The sequence below is a fragment of the Patagioenas fasciata genome, chromosome 1, assembly GCF_037038585.1.
Source record: "Patagioenas fasciata isolate bPatFas1 chromosome 1, bPatFas1.hap1, whole genome shotgun sequence".
In the NCBI taxonomy this organism is placed as follows: Eukaryota; Metazoa; Chordata; class Aves; order Columbiformes; family Columbidae; genus Patagioenas; species Patagioenas fasciata.
In genome coordinates, this window is record NC_092520.1 from 154,118,168 (window position 1) to 154,144,719 (window position 26,552).

Sequence of the window (26,552 nt, forward strand, 5' to 3'; positions counted from 1 at the left end):
TGTGGCTGTTCCCATGGGAAAACCCATGGTCTGAATGCACAGGGGCTACAGTGTCCAGGACAAACAGCCCGCAGCTGTGGGACACAGAAGACAGCTCCAGCACCAACAGCAGTTATCTGTTGGGCCGCACTGTGGCCCACTTACCTGCTGACCATACTCTTGGCCTCATCAGCACAGCTGGATGGCCTACTTGGAGATCCCCTGGCACAGCCCTGGCCACAACCTGCAGCCACAAGGTCCCCAGGTGTTCCTGCAGGTCCACCCAGCCATGATCCACCCCTGCCCCTTGGCTTGCTACATGTTCAGCATATATGCTTTGCCTTTGGAGAACCCTTAGCAGGAATAATTGCATGCCAGTATGTCACATTTTTGTATTGGTCCCAATCATAATGGTAGCTCCTAGCAGCCAGGCCAGATTACAGAGGAAGGGGAAGGCAGTGGTTTCCAGCCAGTGGCACCTTGTAGCCTGTGGAGCCTGCCAAGTCTACCCAGAGACACAGGAGAGTGAAATCCCAGGAAGAGAGCATGTGGCCAGCCTCTGTGGGATGCACAAGACCGCAGCCTGCCTTCTTCCCCCTTCAAATGCCACCAGCAGCTCGGCTGCAAGTGCCTTTGCTGGCAACTGCCAAGAGGATCTGTGCAGAAACCTCACCAGCTCTCTGGCAGGAGGCAGACAGGGTCTGCAGCCAGGCACAGCAGAGCTCGCCGCAGGGTGCCAGTTACTCATCCATTCTGGGTCCAGAAGCATTTGTGTGCATCAAGGGAGGGGGAAGGCTTGCCACTATAAACTCGGTATGTAACATCAGTTTTGTTTTTCCAGCATCTACACCTCGCAGGGCTGGAGGAGGGGAGGGAGGCTGGTGCGGCCAGGAGGATTCACGTGGCTAAGGAAGGGCGCGCAGCCGGCTCTTGTTAAACTCCATGGGGGAATTTACACTCAGCAACCCGGATCAAGCGGTTTATTGCTAACTTGAAAGGGAAAGGGTTTGGTGGGTGTGGACCTGAGCTCTCTTGGAAAAGTGAAGCCTGCTTTCCCTCTCCTTGGCTCCAGCTACGTCTGGTGGATTTGAATCCCTGTGCCATAACACTAACACATGCCAAGCAGCGTGGTGTGACTGGGCTTTCAGCAGGTGAGTTCAGTTTAGCAGAACAGAGTTACGGTTGCCGGGACATCAGTGCAACCGTATGAAGAAATCAGGCAGTAAACATTGTTAAACACATGACGCTTTTTGAAGATAAATAAATCCCAGAGGAGGGGCTGGAATCTGGTAAACGTGAGAATTTTATCTAGGACTGCAACAGGTAGGGAACAGGCGCTTGGGAGGGACGCCTGGGACACGTGTGCTGAGAAAGTCTCTTCACAAGAGGGGAACATTTTCCTCTCCCTGATGCTTGTCTTTTCTATAGAAACAGAGGAGGACCCATCAAAAGCTGTGTCACAGACTGGTAGCTTTAAGCCCTCAGCTCCACATCCTTGTTTAGGAAGGTCTTAGAGTATTCCCCTCCCTTCTCTGTATTCATTCCTGCTGGCTGCCCCAAAGTTGCTGCTTTCAAGCTATGCCCATGCCTCGCTGGATCTACCACACATGCAAAGCAGATTATGAATCTGAGAGAAACAAAATGAAAATAACGAGAAAACACAGAGCTAGTAAGAAACAGGAACATTTACAAAAAACCAAAGCAAACAAAAACCCCACCCCCAAAACCAAAACAACAAAACAAACAAAAACAAACAAAAAACCACAAACAAAAAGACCCAAATAAAACAAACAAAAAAAATCCATTCAGAAAAAAATGTGGGAACAATATCAGACTAGATTATTTCTCTTGTATCTTTCATACAAGCTATTCTTGAACAGAACTGCAACAAAAATGAACGTGCCATCTTATAAGTGCACTCTGATTCAATGAGATCCTTTAAAAACTTGTACACCCATACATTTCAGGCCATGTTAGCAGATGCAAAAGCTGGGGCACCTCTTCCCCTCCATTACTGCAGAGTGTATTTTCCACTCCTCAATTTCTGACTGTTAACAGCCCCAGTGAAAGCTGAAAGACCTCCTTCCTTTCATCACTCCTGCGCAGCACTGTGGCCTTGCTCTTAGACTACCAACACTGGACTTCGTCTTCTTTGAACAGATGTTGAAGGTGGAAGTGTTACAAATTTCACCTTTGTCACAAATCCCTGATCTTGAAGGCACATTCAACTGCCCTGCCTAAAGGTGGGAACTACCTTTATAGAGAGCACTTGAAAACCAAGGGAAAGGATCTCTGTGATCCCAGGTAGCTCCACAGAGGAACAGCGAGCAGCTGAAGTACATGGTTATTTATTGCATGGTGAGATATTACAGCATGCTGTCTCCTACTATATTTATGGTGGTTTGTTCTTCCCTCAACCCTGCTCTCGAGTCCCAGTGAGTACACATGGTACGTGAGAGATTAAGTGGGAGGAAAGATGGCTGAGGTCCAGTTAGTGGAAGATGCAGACAGAGCTGTGTAAGCCTGAAATTGTATATACCACACAGTGGGAAGTGAAAAAAGATAGCTTCCCCCTCCACTCTTCCATCTGTGAAATGCCTCATCACCTCCAGGATCAATCCTACTGATCTGTGCTTCGCCACATTTCTCACCATGGAAGACATTTGCGGGGAACAATACTAGTAGGGTTGAGGTCTGTGAGTCTTCTTGGAAGGCAGAGCAGTTCAGAGATGGACACAGAGGAGGTAACACTGAGGTGTCTCTTCCACATGTGATCCAGTCAGACTTGCTCTGCAGATAGTCTCAAGGAGCTGCAGCTTGCCAGGAGCCCAGGAGAATCTCAGTTCTTTGGAATGACTCAGGCCTGAGCTCCCTCCTTGTCTTGCATACAGCACTGCAACAAGCACTACAGAACTGTTGATCCACACCACAGCTACTGAGCCTTGCAAAAGAATCCAGTGTGATAAATTCCTTTTATGCCATCTGTGTGACAGTGTGCTCTTCAGCCAGCAGCGATGGGGCAGACTGCCTGAACCACACCACAGTCGTAATACAGCAGGTAACCCTCTGTGTAGAAGGCAAATACGGCCATTAACGTTCTGGGCACTCCTCAAGCTGGATGCCTCTTTCTGCGAGATGTGCACATCCCTTGACACAACCTGAACTTTTAAAATGCTTGCAAAGCACTGTTTATTTCAGTGTCCATCAGCTCTTTGACAGCTCTTACATCAAACAGGCAGCCAAAGACTTTGGGTAGCTACAGCCAATGTCCGTACTGAAATTCTGATAACCCAGGATGTACGTGCCATAGCCATGATGGCAACTGCTGCCATTGGAGTAACACTGACACAGGGTGCCGTGGTTTGCTTGGAGATGCCACCAGGAATTAGGAGGTGTACCCAGTGTGATTGCAGCACGTTCTAGGGAATGCCATGCACTACTCTCGGTTCACAGCCAGTTGTTCAAATGGGACACAGGGACCGCTTTTTAAGGCTTTTGGTTTTGGCAGCTAATTTGTAAAACTCTGCAAGTCTCTAAAGTACACTTTCAAGATCCAAAGCACATTCTCATGGGTTCATTCATCTTCCTGAAGGGATCATGGCTGAGCTGCATATTTGATGTTGCCTGCACAGGAGCTTGCAACAGAAAGCGAATAATATATCTCTAGTATTGAGGCTAAAAAGTACTGATGTACACAAAGAACTATGTCAGATCTGTCCCTAAAGAGCTGATTTGGATATAGACTGACACACACATTTCTCTGGCTGATCACTCCCTTGGTCAGAACAACTATGTTGCAGCAATTTGTGACGTGTTTGCCCCAAAACCAGGCCTTCCCATCACAGAGCATCCTATGCAAAAACCTACCACGCAGCAGCCTCTGAAGCTGCCTTGAACAGAGATGGCCAACAAAGATTCTGAACACAACAGCTGCAACTACATAGGAACTCTTCTCCTGGGAAAACTTTCTCCAAGACTAGCTTGACTTGTTCTAAAAAGACACCCTGACAACTTGTATCCTTCCTTAGAAGCTGTTGCAGGCTGCTCAGTTTCATTGCTTTCGTCCCAAACTTTGGACTCATGACAGGGTTTCCAGCTTTCTGCTCCAAAGACAAGCAACTACGCGAAACAGCACCCAAAGCTGAATCCCTCTTTGGTTTTAGGGTATTTCATGATTTCTGAAAACCACTATTGGATCAAACAGCCTTTTGGAGTTTAATGCCAGGAATCTGATTGTCCCATGAACTAACCAAACTGCTGAAAACATGCTGGCATTTGGCAACTTAAGACAGCATATTTGATTATGCTTTTTTTTTTTTTTTCATTTTTATAAGCTCTGCTACAGTAGGATTCATTTTACAAACACCTTTGGATTCCTGACACAGTATCACATCTGGATTTACTTATGATGGATCACAGATCTGGTTTACAACATTTAACAGGCTCAGGAGCTTCCAGACTTTGCCCTGTGACTTCATGCCGAGTTGCTGCAAATCCCACCAGGACGATGCCAAGTTTCACCAGCTGTGGGGACTGTCACTGCCTCCCATCTACGTGGGAGTGTTAAGATGCTCTGTAGAAAGAATGATGTTACCTGACATCCAAACTTCATCCCTGGTTTTCTTTTTCTCCCTCACTGCAATACCAAAAAGAGAAATCTGGGAGGCTAGGATTCACCATCCCAGATTTGGTTTTGTAGCACATGGAAAAGGCTTCTTCCTGATGATTAATTACTTTTTACTAGGGGTGACCACATTTAAAGTGTCTACTCTGAATCTTTCAGATCTGCTTTTGATAACAATGACCACTTTGTGTTGTTGACACAGCTGTGGTTTCTGGCAGTGACAGAGGCAATTGCTTGAGTTGTTCAGATCCACAACAGGCTTTTGAGGAGATCTGGAAGAAAAGTGCCTTGATTTTAAGCCCATGTAAGTTTTCCTGATTTAAAAAGTACTCTGAATCTAACATATCACTCCCTAGGGCCAACAAAAGCTGTCCAGTTCTAGGTACCTTGTGAAATCAGGCCACTTTTATTGGGAAGATGCCTTCTAAAACATGGATCTTCAGTGCCCCGGACTGCATGCCAGGCAGCATCGCTTGGAAGCAAAAGCATTTCTGGTGTTGCGGTGCCTGACCCGTGCCGTGGCCTCCACTGCCCCAGGACTAAAGTTCACAGTGCAGAAGCGAACAAAAGCCGGGGAAGACTACACAGACCAACATAGTTTTAACAAAGTCATTTTCCTGGGTTGTGAGGCAATGTATACTCCAGTTTCCATAGCGACAGAGGGAACTAAAAAAACACCCACAAAAAACTAATAAACCAAATTCTTTCCTTTTCCGCTGCCAAGCTTTGGATTGACAGGTCTTTGAAAAACACTCAATGTTCATTCTAAAGATGGAAAAGACTAAGTATTGCACTTGCTGTACACTTGTTAGATGCATTTTTTGGCTCAGCTTGAAAACATTTCACAGTTCACACAGTATTTGGCAAGAGACCTTTCAGCTTTCTTTTCCCACAGACTGATTTTATAGCAATTAAAAGATGTAAATAAATTGCACACATAATTTTCTCTGTCACTCACACCCAGACACACCTTTACACACATGTACCAACAGCTATTGATAGTGCCCACATGAAGAACTGCAAAGATTAATCTAATTTATTATGCATCTTTCACCATGTCACCTGCACTTTCCCTGTTAATCCATCTCAGCTGGATTATTTCTAGCATTCCTAACCTCTGAGCAGTTTCCAACAGCTGCTTCCATAGTTTTTTTTTTCCTTCTCATAAGCTGTTGCCAAAAAGAGTTTCTTTTTTTTTTTAACTCTGAAATTGGCATTTTCACCCTTAAAGTAAATACTACTTAATATTCATTGAGTTCAATGTGTCCCAGAAAAAGTATCATTTGGACGAAATGATCCTGTATCTACAATACCATCAGTTTTCAAAACATGGAATTTCCACTAATAAACAGAAGACACTGTTGACCTTATGAAAGGTTTACCAATCCAGTGCACTCCAGCCACCAGGCTGGATTAAAATATAATAGTTTACTTAATTTTGAGGGCTATTTTCTTTGCTTTCTGTTTTTCAAATCTTTACAGTCCTTTGAGGTAATTTTCAAGATTTTCTCTACAAAAATGAGCCAAAGAAATTACATATTTTGTTACAGGAAAAAAAAAAAAAAGACTCTCCTGAAATTGCTCAGTGCAACATCTTCTCAGAAACATCAAACGTTAAAAGTCTTGTAGAGAGCTGCCAAATCTGCAGTAAATATTTGAATCTGAGGCCTGTGACCTAACAGACCCTGGATCCTTAAAATGTGCAATTCTTTTTTTCACAGAAGAAAGCTGTATATGGTATATTTAGAGATTCTAGAAACTATGATTTTATAGCTCTCTCCCATTCTCTTTATAGGCCTGGGTAGTTGGATTTATTCCTAAGGACCCTGGATATACTGGTAAAAGGTACAGGTGAGAAGAAAAAGCCATGAAATCCCATCAAAGTGCTTTGAATTAGAGATACTCTGTAACACACACCATGGTGGTGTGCTGTCATATAAATATGTGGTAGGAAAAGACCTGGTAAATAAAAGTTTGTTTTAAACTGATGCTTAAAAAAAACGCAAAGTTCCCTATCATACAGTTTCCTCTTGCCACCCAGCTCTCATGTAGAGATTACAATGTCATCTGTGTCCTTAAAGGATTTTCTCAGAATGTAAAATTTGTTCTACAGAGGAGGAGAAAAACCTTTGAAAACAAAGCCTGTCATCATAAATTATCACATAAATCATATATGCTAAGTAGAAATATAGAATTTGAATGATTTATCTCATTTTCAATGCAAGTCTGAAGGCTTTACATGAAGTCTGTGGTTTACATATCCAGAAAACCAAGAATCTATGCACATAATGTATCAGTGATGATAAAGAAGCAAATCTTCCCCTCTCTGATCCAAGGCAGCTGCCAAAAACTGCAAGCAGCCTGGATGCTACAGCTTCCCTCTCTCCAGCCTTTCTCTTCCTGTGATGAGACTGCCTGAGCTCTGCTCCCAGAGAGCCCTGGATTCCTGCAGGATGAATTTTTCCCTTCACTTTCCTTTAGAAGGGGCCTCCCCATTCTTTGCCCCAGTGCTCGGTCCCAGAGCTGCATTCTGCTGCCTGGAAGTTGTGAAAACAGACGGCTTAGGGGCATTGTACACTCCTGAAACCTGAGCATGCTCTGAAGTGTCATTACTCATCCAGGCAGCTTTTCTTTCCCGGGCCTCATCGAACTCTCCTCCCTGAAACCTCAAGTGCTTCAAGGGCTGGAGAGCTGCCAGCCACCAGCTGCACAAGATCTTAAAGAAACCTGGGCCCATTTCCATAATTTAGGAAAGCGAACAAACAAATGAAAAAATTTTAAAAAGCATATTGAGCAGATTCAAAATAGAAGAGGGAAGTCCTCTGTCTCATCTCCCCTCACTGCATCCTTTACTTTCACCCCCCATAAGAAATACGTCTTTAGGAACCAATCTTAAAATACAAGCTAAAAATTTAAGAAGATTTTTGTGACATCAGGGAATAACACACAAGGGAAGGTGATCTCTGCCCAAGGCTTGATCCCTGAAAACTCCAGCACAGCTTAGTGAGGAACACTGCAGCATCACGGAGCAAAAGGAGGAATTTCACTTCCTTAGCACCAGGTCTCTGCTTTAAAACAATCTGGAGGAAAGGGACTTTGGTTCTCCTTGAGACGAGAAGCAGCACACTTTTTGCAAACTGCAAGGTGAAATTATGCTGCATAGCCTGAGTTCCTCACTCCTGGGTAGTACAAGCTCTACTCACATCAGATAAGAAGTTGGAAAAGAGCAGAGAAGAAAAAAGAAAGCAGAGAGATCTGTCACTGCAGTTTTCCCAGCCTCCCCTTCATGGCAGCAATCAATTTAAGTAAATGTAAGAGGATACCTGAGCTTGTCTGCAATAAAGATCACCCTCCTTTCCAGAAGCAGGGAGGCAAAGACTCTGCTCAGATGCCGCACGCTGAGAGATGTGAACAAGGACTCAAAATCAACGTGCTCAAGCCTGGAGTCAAGAGGCCGCCGCAGCTCGATGACCTGATGGAGAAAAAAAGGCCCCAGGTCAGCTCTCATTGTCCACCTGTACTGTGGTGGTACTGACTGGAAATACCTGACCGGTATTTTCACAGCGTTACTGGCTGTGCTGGCAAACACCGCACAGTGTTAAGCCTTCAAACACAGTCTTTCCAACAAATTCCCACAAATCCTTCTTCCAGATGAAGATGATCCAGAGTCCACTCCAATGGGCACAGCATGAGGCCAACCACAAGTTCTCCCCACTTGGACCGTGAAAAGGGAGCTCTTCATAAGGAGGAAAACTCTTTTGTGTACAGGTAGGAGTGGTTTCCAGCCTTTTTGGCATTCAAACAGCAGAAGGGCATGAAGCCTTTCAAACTTACACTCCTATTTTTACAGTTGCAATTTATTAATTTTTTTTAACTGCAAGAATCTGGATGCTTAACGTACTAGCAATAATTTTTTTCTATGAGTTACAAAAAAGAGCAGCCTGTGAAAATTCTCCTTTTCTCATGTCTACTTAAATAATTCCAGTCACAGCACCTCAGCACTTCATACTCCTTATCGTAGACAGAAACTTATCTAAAATGTTCCTGAAAGCCTCCAACACCAGATAGTTCATAAGTCTCATGAGAAAATTACTCTAGTTTGAACTACCCTGACCAACACTAAGCCTGCAGCTGAAACATCTCGGTGGCAAATTACTTCAACTGCTTGATGTCTTACTGTCAGTATACACTCACAGCAATCGGTCATCTTTCTCTCTGCAGGAAACTTCTCATATATTGGAAGGTTATTATCACATGCCCTCCTTTGTCCTTTGTTTTCTATATTAAGTAAACAATTTTCTCAAGCTTTGCCTGTATTTTCTATACCACCTAATAAGCAGAACTACTCTTCCGGGGCTTTCTCCTAGTGCCTGCATTTTTCTGGAAAATGATACTCTAAAGAATTTTCCAGCAATGCTGGAAAGTAGAAAGTTTGCTTTTATTTATTATTTATCCCTTCACTTTCTTTCACAATGCAGGAGTTTGTCTAAATGACACCATAAGTTACTTCTGCTCTCTTCGCGGCCTGCTATACCACCAGGGCCTTTTCTGAAGCACCATTGCTCACTTAGTTACTTCCATGTCCTATTAGACTACTCATTTCTTCTTCCCAGCATTTTGCTCTTGTTCATATTGAATCTCAGACTAAACCTTCAATTTAGCAAGGTCATTTTGAATTTTAATCCCTTACTCCCCAAAGCGCCTGCAACCCCTCCCAGCGCTGTCATCTACCCATTGTCTAAATGTAGGGTTTATGCCATCAACCAGATAATTAATGAACATTAAGGATCCTAGAAACAAAACAGCCAAATCACTCTCGCAGTGCACCATCAGGACTCTGCTCCTCAAGTGCAGATTTTTAACCAGTTACGCATGTGTTCTGCAGTAATTTCATTTAGTTTGGATTGTTTTGAGTTTGGTTGAGGAGAATGTTATCATACAGCACTATGCTGAAAGCCCTCAGACACAACCTCTATCAACCTGCTCACTTCAGTCTCTCTCATGTTCAAGGCATACCATGCCCAACAAGACTATGTTCAGTTTGGCTCCCTCCACTCTCCCACAGTCCTTCAGTGCTACCCCCAAAAACTCTGCATCTTAAAACCCTCCCACTGTCCTCATATCACACTATAAGAGATGTAAAGCGCACCCTCATGTCCATGCTGTGAAAATGCCATTCTGAAAGGCTGCAACACCGCCCTGGTGTTCTGTATGGTGGTTCTGTATGAAGGATGCTGGAGCACACACTGTGAATCCTGTCTTCAGGAAGTTATGTGAGGGGGCTTTGAGCAGATCCAAGGTCATGTGCTATGCAGCACAAGGACCTGTGTCACTTGGTCTCAAGGCCAATGCCTCACTTCATCTTGTCATATTAACCCACCTTCATCTTTAACATGTTATTTCCTTTTTTATGGTCACTGGAAAAGTCTCCATGTGACCTCGTCTGGATTTCTTACTTTACTCCTTAGCTTCTGCCACCCCACAGCTACCAAACAATCTGTCCTTGAAGATTCCCAGTGCTATGTCCCAGTCCCAACTTGCAGTTGCCAGTCCTGCACCATTTGCTGGCTTAAGTGTCCCCCTCTCTAGGGTGGTGTCTTTACCTCTGTTCCTGAGCCTGGCAAGAAGTTCTTGACTGTAATTGTCCGGCCCAAAGCTGGGAAAGGTGCCTCCATGACACTCCTCATGAGAGGCTGCACCAAGGCCGGGGAAATGCCCCGTCTCTTCTCAACTTCATCCAAGATCTGAAATAAAGGCATGAAGACACAAAAACACGTAAATCAGGAGGAAGGAGGTAACACCAGGAATGAAATGCACCAGCATCTACATTCTCTCCTTAACCCAGAACTGACACGGAGCCTTGAATCGTAAGGAAGAAGCTAAAAGGTGCTGTTGAAGACACTGAATTTCCTTCAGCACGAGAAACCCAGCTCCAGTGAGGTCACTGGAAAACTTATAGTTTGCAAACTCCCCACCACCCCTTGGAGTCAGGACTCCACCTTTTAATCTCTCAGTGCTTGTGGAGAAGGCAACAGCTGACAATCTAGTTTTCCTTTTAACTGTGTTTTTGTTAGTTTTTGCTAGGGAATCAGCATGTAGTTGCCTTGCCAACACCATTTCAGGCCCTTTCTTCAACCGTCAGCTTCCCTGATCCCCATTATTCTGGTCTTAACTTCATTCTCAGGTCCCTCTTAGCCTACAGCACAAATTTCCTCTCTCTCCCTCCTTACCTTAGAGAACAGATTGAAGCATCCAAGGCGACTCACAATGCAGTAAACTTCTGGGAGACGCTTCCCTTTTCCACTGGGCTTTCAAGACAAAGGCAAATACACACACAACAAACACCAAGAAAATGTCAGAGTTATAACTACTGCAAAGATAGTTCTGCAGCACACTGCTGGCTCAGAATCTGCCAGACATTTGACAGCATGCTCCTGATGACAATACCTTAAGTCTGGCTCAAACCTTGGTACGCTAGAAACAGTGCGGAGAAATGGGCACATCCACAGTACAATCCCAGCCTTCCAAAGCCAAAAGACTAAGGCAGGGCAGACTGCTCTACACAGACAACTCTGAGCCTAGAGGAGCAGCACAGCTGGTTACTGTTTAGTCACTATCTAAACCTAAGGGAGACAAACCCAGTCTTCAGCTTAGTGGTGAAACGACAGTCCATGGACATAATGTTAAGTGCTGGTACAAGGAAAAGGTGAAAGAGCTATGCCTGGAGTGGAGGATGGTACTCAGAGAGGGACTTTGGCACTAAGCAGAGCAGAGGGGAGCAAAGCTGCTCTGCTGTCATTCTTTCTTTACATACTGAAAGAGAAGAGCAGCAGCTTTCCACTTTCCAGAATGGGTGCCAGTAATACCAACCCCACAGAAGGTTGCATCTCTAGGAAAAGAAACAAAAAAAAACAGGGATAAATACCAGCAGCCTCCTACAGTATCCAAATCGCCTGCTTCCATCTTCCCCCGTCAGGACAAATGAGAATGTCTCACTGCAGAAAGAGAAACCATCATCCACATTAGAAGTCTCTGACATACAAGCCAAATAAACCCACAATATTTTTGCGTTTCAAATACACCCTTCTCAGGGCTCTGCCTGATTTCCTACCATAATAGCTCTCATATTTAATGATCTTGATATAGAAGTCTGTTTCTCGTGAGTCAGTATACAAAATCCAGTACTTACCTGGCAAACTGATGGATAGGGGCCCAGTCCTTTGCATCAGGGAAGCAAAACTGGGGAATAGCTTTCAACTGGTCTTCTGCCTCTCGCATGAATTTGAATGAGCGTTCAAGCTAGGAGAACAGAGAGAAGGAATGTTTCCAATTAGTAATGTGGGGATGGAATGACTTCAAATATTTTTCTTGTGACAAATGAAGAGGTGATGACAGAGGCTAAGCTTCTGCCTGGATGATATTAAAATTTCTACGATTCTGGCTCACCTAATCTTTAGATATGTTAAAGTAACTCTGTGTCCCCAATTCCACCAAGCTTGGCATCTGCAGCAAGGAGTCAGAGAATTCAAGTTTGAGGGGACCTTTGGTTACAATCCCATTTACAAACATGCTGTCACACTGGCTCTGTGCTTCTCCCATTCCTTGTTCCCCATTTTGAGCTAGACTATCAGTGAAAGTTGTGCCTTCCCTTTAAGTACACGTCTTCTCCCAAGTGTCAGTTTTCTCTACAGAGAAAAGGGGGAGAGAGGTAACAGCTACATAAAAGTCACAGCCATGGGCAGCAGCAGATGTAAATCAGCTGCTCTTCCAATGTGGCGGTTCTCAGAGGGTGACCGCAGACCCTCTATCTTCAGTCTCACTGAACACTGACATAGCAGAGATGTTACTGATATAACGTGCGGTCCACAGAGAAGCTGTGGCTTCTCCAGACGTGGAAGTGCCCCACATAATGTAAGACATGTCAACCAGACCTTCCCGCCAGGCACCGCACCTTCAATGGGAACTGCTGGGTGACCTCAGGGACGTAAGCAGCCCCAGCCTGCTTCTTGTGCAGTGACACCACGACGAAGTACTCAAACAGCTGCCTCTCTTGATATTCAATCAAGTCCCGTTCCAAGGTTTGGTACCGCGGGGTTTGCTTCAGGCGAGATTTCACATGTACCAGGCGTTGGCTGTGAGCTACGAGGAAAAAGATTAGAGATCGTGGCTTTGTCTAGCTCTGTGCACAGAGCACCAACAGCGCTTTGCAGAAACTTAAGAATAAACTCAAAACCACCTCACTACATTCACTTTGTCAGTGGCTGAGTTAGAGGTAGGAACCATTTGGAAGCTGCACTAAAAGTGCTGACAAAGATGAGACATAATCCTGTGAGCACCATCACCCTGAAGAGCTTTGGCAGCAGAAGGATTACATGGATGGCTTTTACAGCTGAAGACAACCCAAACTCAGATCCGTACGGCACATGGTGTAACAGATAATGTCTGGGCATTCATCCTAACACTCATTTCTGCATCTTTCAAAGCCAGCACAGTTATATGATTGATCACCTTTGTTCAGAAGAGGTTGTGAGTAGCAATCCCCATGGTTTTACAAGACCAGCACTTGGGTCAGGCTAAGGCTCCACTGGCTGAGTAATGCTGGGGACTCCCAGCTTCAGTAAGGCAGGCTGGGCTATAGGCCAACAATAAAAAATGGTGAAAAGAGGTGCAAGTGAAAAAGGCTGGCTCGTGCCAGTCCTTCCTGTGCCAAAAACTAATCTCTGAGCACCATGTTTCTACAACTCCACCCAAGACAATGGGAAAACAGGAAAAACTGCCTAGCAAGCTGTAACTGCAACACACATGAGCTGTGGGACAATAAACATTCCAGCATGGAAAGTAATGAAAAGCTGCCTGCTGAGAAGAGACCAGATTTTCTAAGACCACCCCCCTGCTTTGTTTTACAGTCACATCCCAAATTAAATCTCCATGATGTCTCCCTTACCCCTACTGCAAAAGAAAGAATTAACTACAAGCAGAGACTATAGCACATTCTCAGAACTCTGTTTTTTTGAATGTGGGTGGCAATACAACATTTTGACAGAAACAACAACCACAGGGATGCTGCAGGAACTCCAAATACATAAGATGTCTGCTTGGGAGACAGCACTTCCTGAAAGATACTAATATACTTCAGGACAGACTCTTGGCCTTTTGTCTGGTAAAGTTGTGCCACTCATGGACTATTCCAGACAACATAATTTAAAGCAATCTTGAAGTGCCTCTTAAAGCAGAGAGTGTAACAATCCCTGGGCAGTTAAAGCCCTGGAAAGTTGCCTTAGACTCCTTTCTCTCAACACCTATTATGCTGTTTGCTCTAAGGCTGTAATTCTTCAAAAGCTTTCAGAAGTGGTTTCTGTTTTACCAGGGACTTCAAAAGGAGCAGTGTCACAGCAATGCTGAGTGCTTCTGAAAAGCTCGATCAAGCTCTGAGTTGTTTATATTCTGTGCAGCCTACTAAAGATACCAGGATTGTACTGCGGTCATTGTGGCAGGGTTTGTCTTTAAAAACTTTTCCTTCCCAAGAGTCAGCACTTATGGCTCTGACATACAGTCTGATGATTGTCGTCTGATGATTTACTGTGTCTCAGATGAAGTACAGTGACTTGCTAGGCAGACGTAACTGGCTGGTGTGTTTGGCCCGTTAAGTAAAACACACAAAATCAGAAGTCCTAGATAAAAGAGACCTGCTGAATTATCTCACTTTCTTATTTAAAAATAGGGAAGTCGACAGTTCAACAAGGCATAAAGCAAAATACAGGTGTAGCTAGAGCAAACAGCAGGTGCCACAGCTCCTGTTCTCAGTTACGTAGACTTGCACAGTCACACAGATCCAGGTGTAGCTAGAGCAAACAGCAGGTGCCACAGCTCCTGTTCTCAGTTATGTAGACTTGCACAGTCACACAGATCTAGATATGGATCTGGGTATTGTTCAGAGTCCAGTGCTGTTGGATCTGAGGTGACTTTACATGAACTTCATCATCTCCTCTATAGGCAGTACCTAACTGCAGTTGTATAGATCTTAGAGAGAAACACAGGATGATGCTCGTGATTCACTATGGCAACCAGTAACAGACAAGACGTTTGAGTCTTCCTGGCCACATCCACACTGTCTTTCTCAGCTACATCTGAACATGGACTACATTTCAGAACATCACATTTCAAGACAGTTGTGAATGTAGTTTCTGTGCAATCTGGGCACAAACTCTCACTCCCTGCCTCCAGGCTAGCCTGAGAACCTGTCAAAAGGTAGGTGGTGGCAGTGATTTTCAGCTTGATCTGCTAACACAGCAGTGCAGATAAAAGATTTCCCAATGCAAAGGAGAGCAAGATCATACAGTAGTTCTTGTGTGGGAAGCTTTGCTCACAAGAGGGAACTTAGACTGAGCTTCCTGTTCTAAAAACCTGAAAGAGAGTAAAGACGACCAGCGCTAAACACAATGTACTGTGGTTGACACAGAGCCAATGTGCTGCTTATGCCTGTCTTTTTTGGCTTGGGAACTGACCCGTTACCCAGATCAGGTGTGCATGTGAGTCAGGAAACTTCGGAATACGAGGGAGTTTCCATCTCGCATTCTAATCCTGCCAGGACTTTCAATTTGCCACAAATTCCCAAAAGATAGTAATGCCACCAGGATGTCACAGGGTTAATTACCAGTACAAGGAGGTTTGGAAGCATATTATAGAGACCAGTATACCTTATCACCCTACTGGAGTGAAGCATGTGATGCAGCACCTTACCCCAACTCAGCCAACACAGAAGAGCTTAACTAGCAATAGATCATACAGTACAATGCTGTTTTCCTAGCTAGCTGGTCTGGCTGGTGGGTTTTCTCCCTTAGCAAATGTTTTCTGAACACCCTGTCCCGTGCAGTGCTGCCTCTGTCAGTCTGGTCACATATTTGTGACTGTGCCCTTAGAAAAACCTCATTGTATTTCCACAGTGTCCAAGCCCTCTGCTAGGAAAGGCAGTGCAAAGAGCTTTGGTAGGAATTGGAACAGATGTTTGTTTTGGACTTCTGTAGTCCTCTGCCCATGGATTTTCTTCTGCAGTATTGAGATCTTTGTTTTGTCACTGTGTTCCAAGTGAAAAGAAGCTCTTTCTCCAAAGGCAGAACATATAGAAGCAATCTTGACCCAGGATCTCAGAGCAGAGTTTATCAGGAGCCATTTGCTCTCTTTACACACTTGTCTTACCTTTCAGCTTCTCTTCAGTATCACTGTCTGATTCACTGTTTTCATCTGTAACTAGGAAAAAAGAAAGGAGAAGACAAAGTAAGTAAAGCCTACTTATAACTGTGTGTTTCTTATCACTGGCCTGAGAAAGCCAGGCCCGGCAACTTCAGAGTGGAGAGAGCACAGATTCCAAGGGCCTTGTTCTTTTCAAGGGTGCACATACCCACAGACATTACTAACATACTAACATACCCACAGCTTACTAACCCTGGCATCTTTTCATTCATTCAGGGAATGAAAAACAGTAATAATAATTAAAAAAAAAAAAATCAATTTTGCACAGCCGGAAGAGTTGCGTAAAGAATAAAATGCCAGAGCAGAGTTTTATCCAAATTTGTATAAGCACAACACTGAGGCAAAATATTGATTAATACACAGTAGTTTGCAGGTTAAGGGATAAAAACAAGCAAACAAACAAAAAACCAATTGCCAGAACGAATCAGTCTATATGGTCCAATAGCCTGTTTCTGTCAGTGCTGCTTTAGATGCTTCAGAGGAGGGTATAAAAAATGATGTAGAGACAAGTCTGGGATGCATCCCCTGAAGGTTCATTTAAAGACACTCATCTGTCCTGTGGGTGTAAATCTGATATAAAATAGGATAAAGAGTAACAAGTAATTGTGGGAAACAAACAGAGCTGGTGGTCACTTTTTTTTTTTAAAACAGTTTTGTTTGTTTTTATAAAAAATACTAGGTTGGAAAGACATGATTTTAAGTTTTACAGAGAACATATGTTTAAAAGTAATTGCTCTGAAGTACCTGAACACTTCTAGCAAGTTGTCAATTGACAGTGGGAGGTTGAAAGTCTCAATTTTGATATGATGGAGATGGTCCTACAGTCAAGTCTAGAAACTGATTGCTAGCTGAGGCTATTTGTTTATTGGAATGCTGAAGGCACCAAGACTGTTTCAAAATCTACTATCTTCCATTGGACAGTTCATTTAAGTGACACATTCCCGCAAAATATTTTGATCTCAACAAATCAGAGGTTTTGGACAGAACATTCCTCTCCAAAGCTTCCAGCCTGTTCCAAAAATAAACATCAAAAAGGGGGGACATTTTTGGTGTGACCGATAGGGTTATCATGTAAAACCATGGAATGAAACTGAAGCAAGAAAAAAAAAGTTCCATTTTAACGAACGTCTTTTGGGCAGAGGAACAGCTATTATCTTCCTAAAAGAAAGAGTGGAAGCCCCGACTCAATCTCACTCTGGGCTGGAAGCAGCACTGGAAGACATCACATAAATCAGTAAGCCAGCCTAAACTCAAAGACAAGTCCTCAAATAGTCTTATATGTACAATGATGCAAAGTTCCTTTACCTTTCCCTGAATTGCTCTCTGTAGACTGTGATAGTCTCTTGACACGTTTCTTTCCCCTTCGTGCCTCATAAATGGCATTGATTTTCAACACAAGCTGCTCAGCAAACACACAAACAAACAAGGTTATTTTCCTCCCCAGGTGAGAAAGTAAGTTAGAATTTCATGCAAAGTGTTCTGTTTCCCAACCCCGGCCATACTGAAACTCTTGACTTGGTGGCTCAGAACTGACATTTACCATCATCTGCCTTGCACAGCAAAAGGCACCTGCGCTGCCAAGGGCCACACTCACTCTGGTATAGCAGCAACTCAGTCATGCTGGCATGGCAGGAGCCCAAGGTAACAAGCCCTGAAGAAAGGCCAGGCCTTACGGCACTTCCACACTGTGTAGCCATATGAGGTCACTGGTGTCCACCTGCGCCTCTCCATACGATGGCCCATGCTCCAGGGAGAACCAGAGGGTCCCTTGGGAACCTGTCCTGGTCTCCAGGTTTGAAAGCAGAAAATTGGCTGAAGGATGAGCTGTGGGATGTGTAGAAAAGCCTTCATACCAAGCATGAGGGAAACACATCACACAAAGAATGCTGATGACATCAGGATGGCTGGGAGCCAATGATGCTGAAGCACTTTGTACTAGTGGTTTTCTTTGTAAAGCCTTTAATTCTTGGCCTCCCAGCTGACCAGGAGAGAGGACATTTCAGGGTTGGGCATGGCTGGGCTTAGTGGCTCATTCAGTGCCTCTGGTCTCCCTATCCATCCCTGGAGAAGAGAGGAATTGCAGAAGGACCAAGCCAGCCTTCTCTGTGCCTTCTAGAGCAGAGCTGCCCCCTTATCAAGGTTGTAGGCAGGAGCAGCAAGGCATGGCCACAGCATTCAGAGTTATTGCAGAAGGTCTGTGATCCCTGCACCAATGTTCTGAGAGCTCAAGATAAAACAGGCCCACCACACACTTGGTCAGGGAACTCTGAATCCAAATATTTACGTGAGCAGCAGGCTGCTCTGATGTGGAAGTCCAGCCTCCACCCAGCCACCACAGCTTAAGTCTCAGGTTGATCTTGCCACTGACACAGAAAATGCCAGTTCTGAGCTTGCTCTTGCAAGACTGCTCAGTGGCACCGCCTGGTAAATATATACTTGTAATCTTCCCTTCAGCTGACATAAAAGTATGTGCGAGCACACAGATAGAGCTCAAGCACATGTACAGATGTGTAGGCATACTGGGAAAGAAAACCCTAGACATCTGTAGTCCTTGGCTCATTCCTGAAGAGCTGAAGTATACAGAGAAGCCATTCAAAATCAGATACACAAACAGTAACATAGATCTGACTACCAGAAAACAAAGAAGATACACAAACACATCTCTTTTTCCACAAATGAAAACTGTGGGTTCAGAAAAAAAATCACCACAGGCAGTCCCTGGTAGCCTCTGCTTGTCCTGCAAAGACTGGGATAAGCAACTGTGTTTTTATAACTGTGTTTTTGAAACATTCATTAGATAGACTGTTGCCAAACCTCATTTGGACTGAATATACTTCCTGCTAGGTCTGAAAGAAAATAAAATTGAAACGGAGTCATGCTGTATCCAAATACAAAGTAGGAAACATTGCTCCAGAAAATGCTCATGACTACAGACAATTCCTTTCGCCACTGAAACATCAGTATTTTCATTGTTCACCTACAATTGCACCCTACCTTGAATTAGAAACAGCCAATGCATGAATCAGACCTAGTAAAAAACAACAGATTGCCAGGAGGTAACAACAACACAGCGCACAGACAATTTCTGACTCTCGCACCCATGAAGCAAAGAAGGAAATATGATGGGGTCCGTCTTTGCAAAAATACTGGGTTTTTTTCCCTCTGACAAACTTCAACATTTCTCCAAAAATTAAAATGCCTTTTTAAAAATTATTATTATTTTATCTCTCTTGACAATCATGATTTCTCAGATCGAAAAATAACTTCTTCAAAATTTGCAGAGATGTTTGTCAGCCTGCTCCTTTAGGTAGAAGGGAGGTTAAACACAAGCGAAGTGCCAGGACAACAGCTATATTGCAGGGATGCCACACTGGAAACTAAAGAAAACATTCTCTCATACTCACATTCCTTCCTGGAAGCAAACAAGCAAAAGATAGAAAGCCCTTGATTTACCTTGGGAATCTTCTTTCTCCTCTTGCCATTCTGAGGGTCTCCCAAGGAGAAGAAGGTGTCATCTGGACTGCTGGGGGTTGAGGGAGGGCTAATTTTGGATGGTGACCCAGTCCCATCACGGCTCAGCTTCCGTATGTCTGGCAGTTTGAAACTCCGCCGCTCTGAGTTTTGTCGGAAAAAAATGGGCTTGGAAAGCAACTGGAAATGGAGGAGAAGGAAGAAAATAACACATCACATCACATCACGTACCTTTTCTTCACTGCTAATGTTATCATGGTGGTAAATCCAGTGGGGTGGCTGCAGCTGGCAAAACAGAGCTGAGAATGCTCATTTCCAGATTTCTGCACAAGCAAGGAACCCACCAGGCTAGACCAGGGCTATCTTGACCAGCAATTTAATCATCCCATATTCATTCCAGACCAGAATGCAATCTCAGGGGTTGGCCAAGAAGCCTTACTCCAATGTGAAAAACAATCTCCCAAGGACTTTTGTAATCCAGAGACTGGGACTGTAAACCGGACAAGACCAACAAACCAGCCAACCACAAGCATTTGGGATAAGGAGCAACCAGCCAGGAGGAACACAGAAGCATTGAGGCCAGACAAAAAGCACTGTCCCTTTGACAGTAGACAGGACTAAATATTTCAGAGGATACAAGAAATGCCATGACAGACAATTATGGAAACTGGTTTCCTTCTAAGCTCGTTAGCAAGTTCAGTGGGACCACAATAGCAGGTATTCAACTACCAGAGTAGAGTTCTTAAATTCCCTGATCAAAAACAGCATCAGAGAAGCGGAAAGCTCAGCTCCAGGTAAAGGAGGGCAAACCACTTCTCACCAGAAAGATGTTCAACAGGAACTGTTTTTGCCTTCTCCTATGGAATTTTCCTGCAGTTATAACAAAGTTAAGTCACACCTTTGGTGGGCACTGTATCTGCACTCTCAGAGGAGGTAGTTACATGGCACTGAATAATGTGGAGGAAGAGGTATCCAAGCTAATTCTGAAAAAGTCACAGCAGCCCTGTAGCCAAGGCAGCAGAATGGTCTGGCTCCAGCAACAGACACTCAGCAGAGTTATTAGCCAGACCAATTAATTCATTCAGGTTAGCTCAGGTGTCTCTAGATGGTTTGGCAGAAGATACTCAACTTACAGAAATGCTCATCATCCACAGAGAAGTCACATGTTAAAATGAGGAAGAGCCTTCACACTGAAAAATATCATCCTGCATCAGTGATATAAGCTACTACCGAAATTCTGTCCAAACCCATTCCCCATCGGTCTCTAGTCTGGCCAGGCTCTCCAGCGTGGTTTGTGCTGCAGCTGCAAACCCCTTATTTGCCAAGAGAGCTGCAGTACTACTTTTCTGACTGATGCAGATCATGGCTTGTAGATGTCAAAGCACTGTGGTGTAACATAATTACCCCTGTTCAGCTCTTTATTAAGTGTCTTCTGCTGGGAACCATACTTATGATGAAAAGCATTTCTGTGTAACTCTGCAGCCCCCTTTCGATAGCAGAGGTGGGAAATCACAGAGCACAGGTGATTGCAAAGCTCTTTGAAGCAAATCAACTTAATCCCAACACTCATATATAGATCCCTGCTGCTCTAGACCTAACTAACAACAAGAATGAATTGAGAATCATTGAACAATTTTCACTTTTAAGCGTTGAATTACTGAAAGAAACCTCAGTTGCCGATTAAGCTGTTTGGAAAAGAGCAACATGTGAAGAAACACTGCACGTCAGACTTCTGAAAACATTGGGTAACGGCTCTAATAATAGCTCCAACTTGGAGAGCATGGGAAAACCCTTTGGTCAGGGAAAAACTGTTTAGATGCCTTCTATCCGCTCTGAACCCAGTTGTTGTCAAGATGACTTCTGCTGTCACATTGCCCTTGCTGTTCCAGGCTTGGACTATCTAAACAGACAACAGGAACCAACCAAGACTGCTCGGGAGGCTGAGAGCATGTCTGGCCTTGGTAAGCCCTGAGCTTACCATTGCTCTGAGCAAGAGTTGCAGACCAATGTTTTACTTCTTCTTCTGGTTTCACTGCCAAGGAGGAAAACAGCACCAGGCTGTGACCTCTGCTGCTGGTGGGGACACCCTTCTGGTATTGGCTTCCTAACCAGGGGCTTGGCATTGCATTGCTTACCAGTAACGATTCTCTTCAAGGAGAGAGAAAAAGAGCTTTTAAACTAGAAGAGGGGAGATCCAGGCTAGACATGAGGAAGACATTTTTTACAATGGAGGTGGTGAAACCCTGGCCCAGGTCGCCCAGAGAGGTGGTAGATGCCCCATCCCTGGAGACATTCAAGGCCGGGCTGGACAGGGCTCTGAGCAACCTGATCTAGTTGAAGATGTCCCTGCTCATGGCAGGGGGGTTGGACTAGATGACCTTTGAAGGTCCCTTCCAACCCAAACTGTTCTATGATTGTATGATAAGGGAGGGGTCTGCAGAGGCATCTTGACATCAGCACAGACAGACTGTGTACTGCTCACTGACACTGAGCCAAGACCACTGCAGGGCTTGATTACTGAAGAACTTAAATGCCCTCTTTGAGGGGAGAAAGACCTTTCTTTCACTATATTAGCAACACATCTTCCCCTCTACTAGGGGAAGGTAGTCCTTAGGTCAAAAAAAGTGAAAGCCAACAAACCATTTGTATAAGGGAATACTGTTGTTGTTTGTTTGTTTGTTTGTTTTTTACCTTCTTAAAGGGCAATAAACCCCCTCTCATCACACTGTACTCTGTGGTAAAAGACAAAAAGGAAAAAACCCTGACATGATGAAAGCCATTGGCAAAACTTCACTTTTTCCACACAGGTTCTGGATTTCACCCAAAAACCTTCTGAAGCAGGAGACGTGGCCGCTTGAATCAAAGTACCTTAGTGGGAGTCCCGGGTACAGAAGAGGTGGGGGATGCTGGGAAGGTCAGGACACATTTCTTCCCCAAACAGCGGCTGTTGGTCTCAATGTCTTCATAAGGGTTTTCCTTCGATGGTGGATCTGCAGCAAAAAGTCATAAGCAAGAGGTTTTAAGTGCAGAAAATCCTCGAGGTTTGCCATGAAAATCTGTTTGGGGATCTGCTGGCCTTCTCCCACCTCCCACATCAGACATAAAGACCTGTTCTCAAGCATTCCTGCAATTGCTTCATTCTCTCCATAGCCCTACAAGTCCAGCTGCTTGCTGGACAGTGTCCAAACCCTGACATTGACATATGCAGCCATAGGAACATATCACACATACTACGGATGGAAAAGACTCAGTGAGCCCTCAAGTTCATTTCCCTGTCTTTGGAGGAGCTGTGAGTTTCTCATGCACACCAGTCCATAATTATATTTCCTTCCTTCCAGTCTTCTGCTTAGAGTTGTCCAAATTAAACTGTAAGCTGAAGGCTAGCATAAAAGTCCTCTCTCCTCTGTGTAAAACCCATGTTTAGGGGGACCTCTGGTCATCATTCAGTTGGGGCCGAAGTGAGGCACTGCTCTTGGCCTGACCCTGCAGAAACATTTAATCTTCTCTCCGAACATGGATGTCTATCACACAACACAGGTTTTCAAACACACCTCTCAGTCGTGGATGCCTCAATCTCACATGTCCCACTTTCGAAAGAGGGAAGGATTCATTCACTTCACCTAATCCAGGCCATCCAAAATCAGGAGGCTCTAACCCTAAAGGATGGGAGGGGGTCTGGGAGGGCCACCTCTGGAATAACATTCAGCTCATTCTTACCTGGGATCCCCTGAAAAACATAAGGCTTGAACGACCACACAGAGAAGTGAACCTTTCCGCTGATTCTGGAGATAAGTCACACAACTAACCCCAATTTTAAACACACAAAATTGCATATAATGAACTTCTTACATCCTCACTGTTCAGCAGTGCTGGGAAATGCAAACATAAGCGTGCATGTCTTACACACACTCAGACACCTACAAGTCTATGGGGCCAGATGGGATCCATTCAAGCGCACTGAGGGAGCTGGTGGAGGCGCTCACCAAGCCACTTTCCATTATTTCTCAGCAGTTCTGGGTAATCAGAGAGGTTTCAGTTGACTGGAAGTTGGTGAATGTGATTCCCTTCTACAAGAAGTGCCATAAGAAGGATCTGAGGAATTACAGGCCTGTCAGTCTGACAGGGAAGGTCATGGAACAAATCATTCTGAGTGACATAGCATGGCACATACAAGACAACCAAGCAATCAGGCCCAGTCAGCATGGGATTATGAAAGGCAGCTCCTGCTTGACCAACCTGATCTCCTTCTATGACAAGGTGACCTGCTTAGTGGATGAGGAAAAGGCTGTGGATGTTGTGTGCTTAGACTTCAGTAAAGCCTTTGACATCGTATCCCACAGCATTCTCCTGGAGAAGCTCATGGCCTGGATGGGTGTACCCTGCAATGGGTAAAGAACTGGCTGAAGGGCCAGGCCCAAAGAGTTGTGGTGAATGCAGTCAAATCCAGCTGGTGTCTGGTCACGAGTGGTGTTCTCAAGGGCTCAATATGGGGCCAGTTATGCTTAATCTCGTTATCAAAGACTGGGACAAGGGCATTAAGTGCATCCTCAATAAGTTTGCAGATGACACTGAACTGGGTGGCAGTGTTGATCTGCTGGAGGGTAGGATGGCCATACAGAGAGATCTGGACCAGATGGATCAATGGGCTAAGGCAAATTGTAGAAGGTTCTACAAGGCCAAGTACTAGGTCCTGCACTTGGGTCACAACAGCCCCAGGCAGCGCTACAGTCTCAAGGAAGAGTGGCTGGAAAGCTGTCTGGTGGAAAAGAATCTGGGGGTGTTGATTGACAACTGGCTGAACATGAGCCAGAAGTGTGCCTGGGTGGCCAAAAAGGCCAACAGCATCCTGGCTTGTATCAGGAATAGTGTGGCCACCAGGACCAGGGCAGTGATTGTCACCTGTACTCCGCACTGCTGACACTGCACCTCAAATACTGTGTTCAGTTTTGGGCCCCTCACTACAAGAAAGACATTGAGGTTCTGGAGAGAGTTCAGAGGAAGGCAACGAGACCGGTGAGGGGTCTGTAGCACAAGTCCGATGAGGAGCAGCTGAGGGAACTGGGGCTGTTTAGCCTGGAGAAGAGCAGGCTGAGGGGAGACCTTATCGCTCTCTACAATTACCTGAAGGGAAGTTGTAACATGGAGGGTGTTGGTCTCTTCTCCCAAGCAGCAAGTGATAGGACAAGAGGAAATGGCCTCAAGTTGCACCAGGGGAGCTTTAGGTTGGATATATGGAAAAATTCATTCACAGAGACGGTTGTGAAGCACTGGAACAGGCTGCCCGGGGAAGTGGTTGAGTCACCACCCCTGGAGGTGTTTAGAAGATGCATAGATGAGGTTCTTAGGGACATGGTTTAGAGACAGAGTAGGTTAATGGTTGGACTCAATGATCTTGAGGGTCTCTTCCAACAAAAAGGATTCTATGATTCTAAGTGTGTTCAAAAAGAACACAGAACTCAGAAAAAGCAGGCTGTGACACCTCCATTAGAGCATCTAAGAAACCAATGACAAAGGCTCAGCCCAAATATCTGCACAGGCAGACTATTTGTTATCAGATTTCTCTCTTCATTGCTGTTGTTTCATGCCATCCCAGTGGACTCGAAGCAACTGCTGTTCTCTTGTTGTCATGTAACGCTTGGCTGAAAGCAAAGACTGGAGGTCAGTGATGCTGCGGGCCTCTGAAGCAGGGATCGGTAAAGACTGTAGGATCTGTCCAAGTGCCGCACTCCTGCCTGCCTGCCCTGCTGGGGCAGGATTGCAGCTGAAGGACAAGGACAGAAACTCAAGTCTTATCCAAAACTCTCTTTCAGCTGTGCCTTGGTGACAGCCAGCACTACAGTGGTGGATCTGAATTCCCCAAGGAGGAGATGGTTAAGCATGTGTGACATCAGCACAGCAAATCTGCGAGAACATTTTGTCAGCAAACATGCTCCTGTCCCTGAAAGTGGCTCCACTTTCTAAATCCAGTGGCACACTTCACTACTGAAAATATACTTCAGCTGTCACACAACTGGGCAGACTGGAGAAAAAAGAACAAGCCTGGGTTCTGTTGGCTATGCCATCTTCAGACTGCTCAGCACTATGTCCAGCTAGCCTCAGTCTGGAAGAAAGAACATAATTTCCCCCTTTTTGATGAATAAACCTTGTCATCCACCTGCCCAGTGAAATTTCCAATATTCCAGGTAAGCAATAGCAAATGGGTAAAAAGACGGTGCATGAAGGGAATCTGTGTGATTTACCGGGAAAGGGAATGGTTCTCCTACCAACAGCTGAACCTTCCATAAGTCATGCATATGAATGTGGGGTGTATGTCTGTGCTTGCATGTCCTGATGGATGCACATGACGATCTGTGGGTCAGCACTAGTGTCCTGCAGCTGAAGTTTTGGTTCCCCCTCCATTGGTATGGTTTTCACATGTTGATTATGTTTTGTGGACCATACCCAGCTGTGGTATTGTGGAAAACAAAACAAAGCTTTTTTTGAGTTATCTCTGTCCACCCTTTTTTCGAAGCTTCCATGGTAACACCACCAGGCCTGCAGGAACCAATTAAAGATCACTGGATCTGGGCAAAGCCTAAACAGGCAGCAAGAAAACAAAAAAGCAAACATGCCCTATTAGCTGACAATTACCCATAACTTTGTTTTCTTTTAATCTTTGCAACTAAAAGCTGACAGGGAGAGGAATTTCAGGCTGATATTCGAGTTCAATGCAACCTTGGGACACCGGGGTGTACTTGTGTTTGAATGGATGGATTTGTCTATACAAGCACTCTGTAATGCTATCCATGTTATTCCAGCTGACAAGGTGACCCTTAGTCAGTGGTTTTTGAGACCTCCCACTATGCCCCAAAACATAAAAACCCCAGCAGCTGCTCAGGCACTCCCCATTCCTTTCATCCCCCAAGTAAAAGGCAGAAAAAGGCAAACACAAGCCCCTTAGCTCCACAAATGAGGCCAACAGCTTCAAAATGTCAAAAAGGACAGATTGGCATCACCTTGTCTCCCATCAGTCCCAAAGGAACACGATCCCTTTGAGAGATCTTTCTCACCAAGTATGATCAGATGTTTTCCACATCAAAATAATAATGCTTTGCCTGCTCCTGAGAAAGCACAGCTCCCCCCACGCCAAACACCACAGATCATCTTTGTAAGATTACAAAGCTATTTTCTTCCTATTCTGCTAAACTCAGACAAGAGGTTTACACAGCTCCAGCCTACAGTTACTAAA

General features: G+C 44.7%; 1 protein-coding gene across 4 annotated transcripts in view; it reads right to left on the minus strand.

Annotated features, from left to right (window-relative positions):
- DENND2A (DENN domain containing 2A) overlaps nt 1–26,552 on the minus strand; it is a 65,124-nt gene that overhangs the window by 6,932 nt on the left and 31,640 nt on the right. For all 4 annotated transcript variants that reach the window (XR_010651469.1, XM_065840024.2, XM_065840003.2 and 1 more), the window contains exons 5-14: nt 22,193–22,314; nt 19,307–19,504; nt 17,159–17,252; nt 15,800–15,850; nt 12,555–12,742; nt 11,793–11,902; nt 11,529–11,598; nt 10,834–10,911; nt 10,207–10,347; nt 7,927–8,075 (exon numbers count right to left, since the gene is read on the minus strand). Coding sequence is in view for 3 of the 4 variants with exons in the window: in XM_065840024.2 (XP_065696096.1) it covers nt 7,927–8,075; nt 10,207–10,347; nt 10,834–10,911; nt 11,529–11,598; nt 11,793–11,902; nt 12,555–12,742; nt 15,800–15,850; nt 17,159–17,252; nt 19,307–19,504; nt 22,193–22,314 (1,201 nt within the window). In the remaining variant the exon portion in view is untranslated. The remainder of the gene's footprint in view (nt 1–7,926; nt 8,076–10,206; nt 10,348–10,833; nt 10,912–11,528; nt 11,599–11,792; nt 11,903–12,554; nt 12,743–15,799; nt 15,851–17,158; nt 17,253–19,306; nt 19,505–22,192; nt 22,315–26,552) is intronic.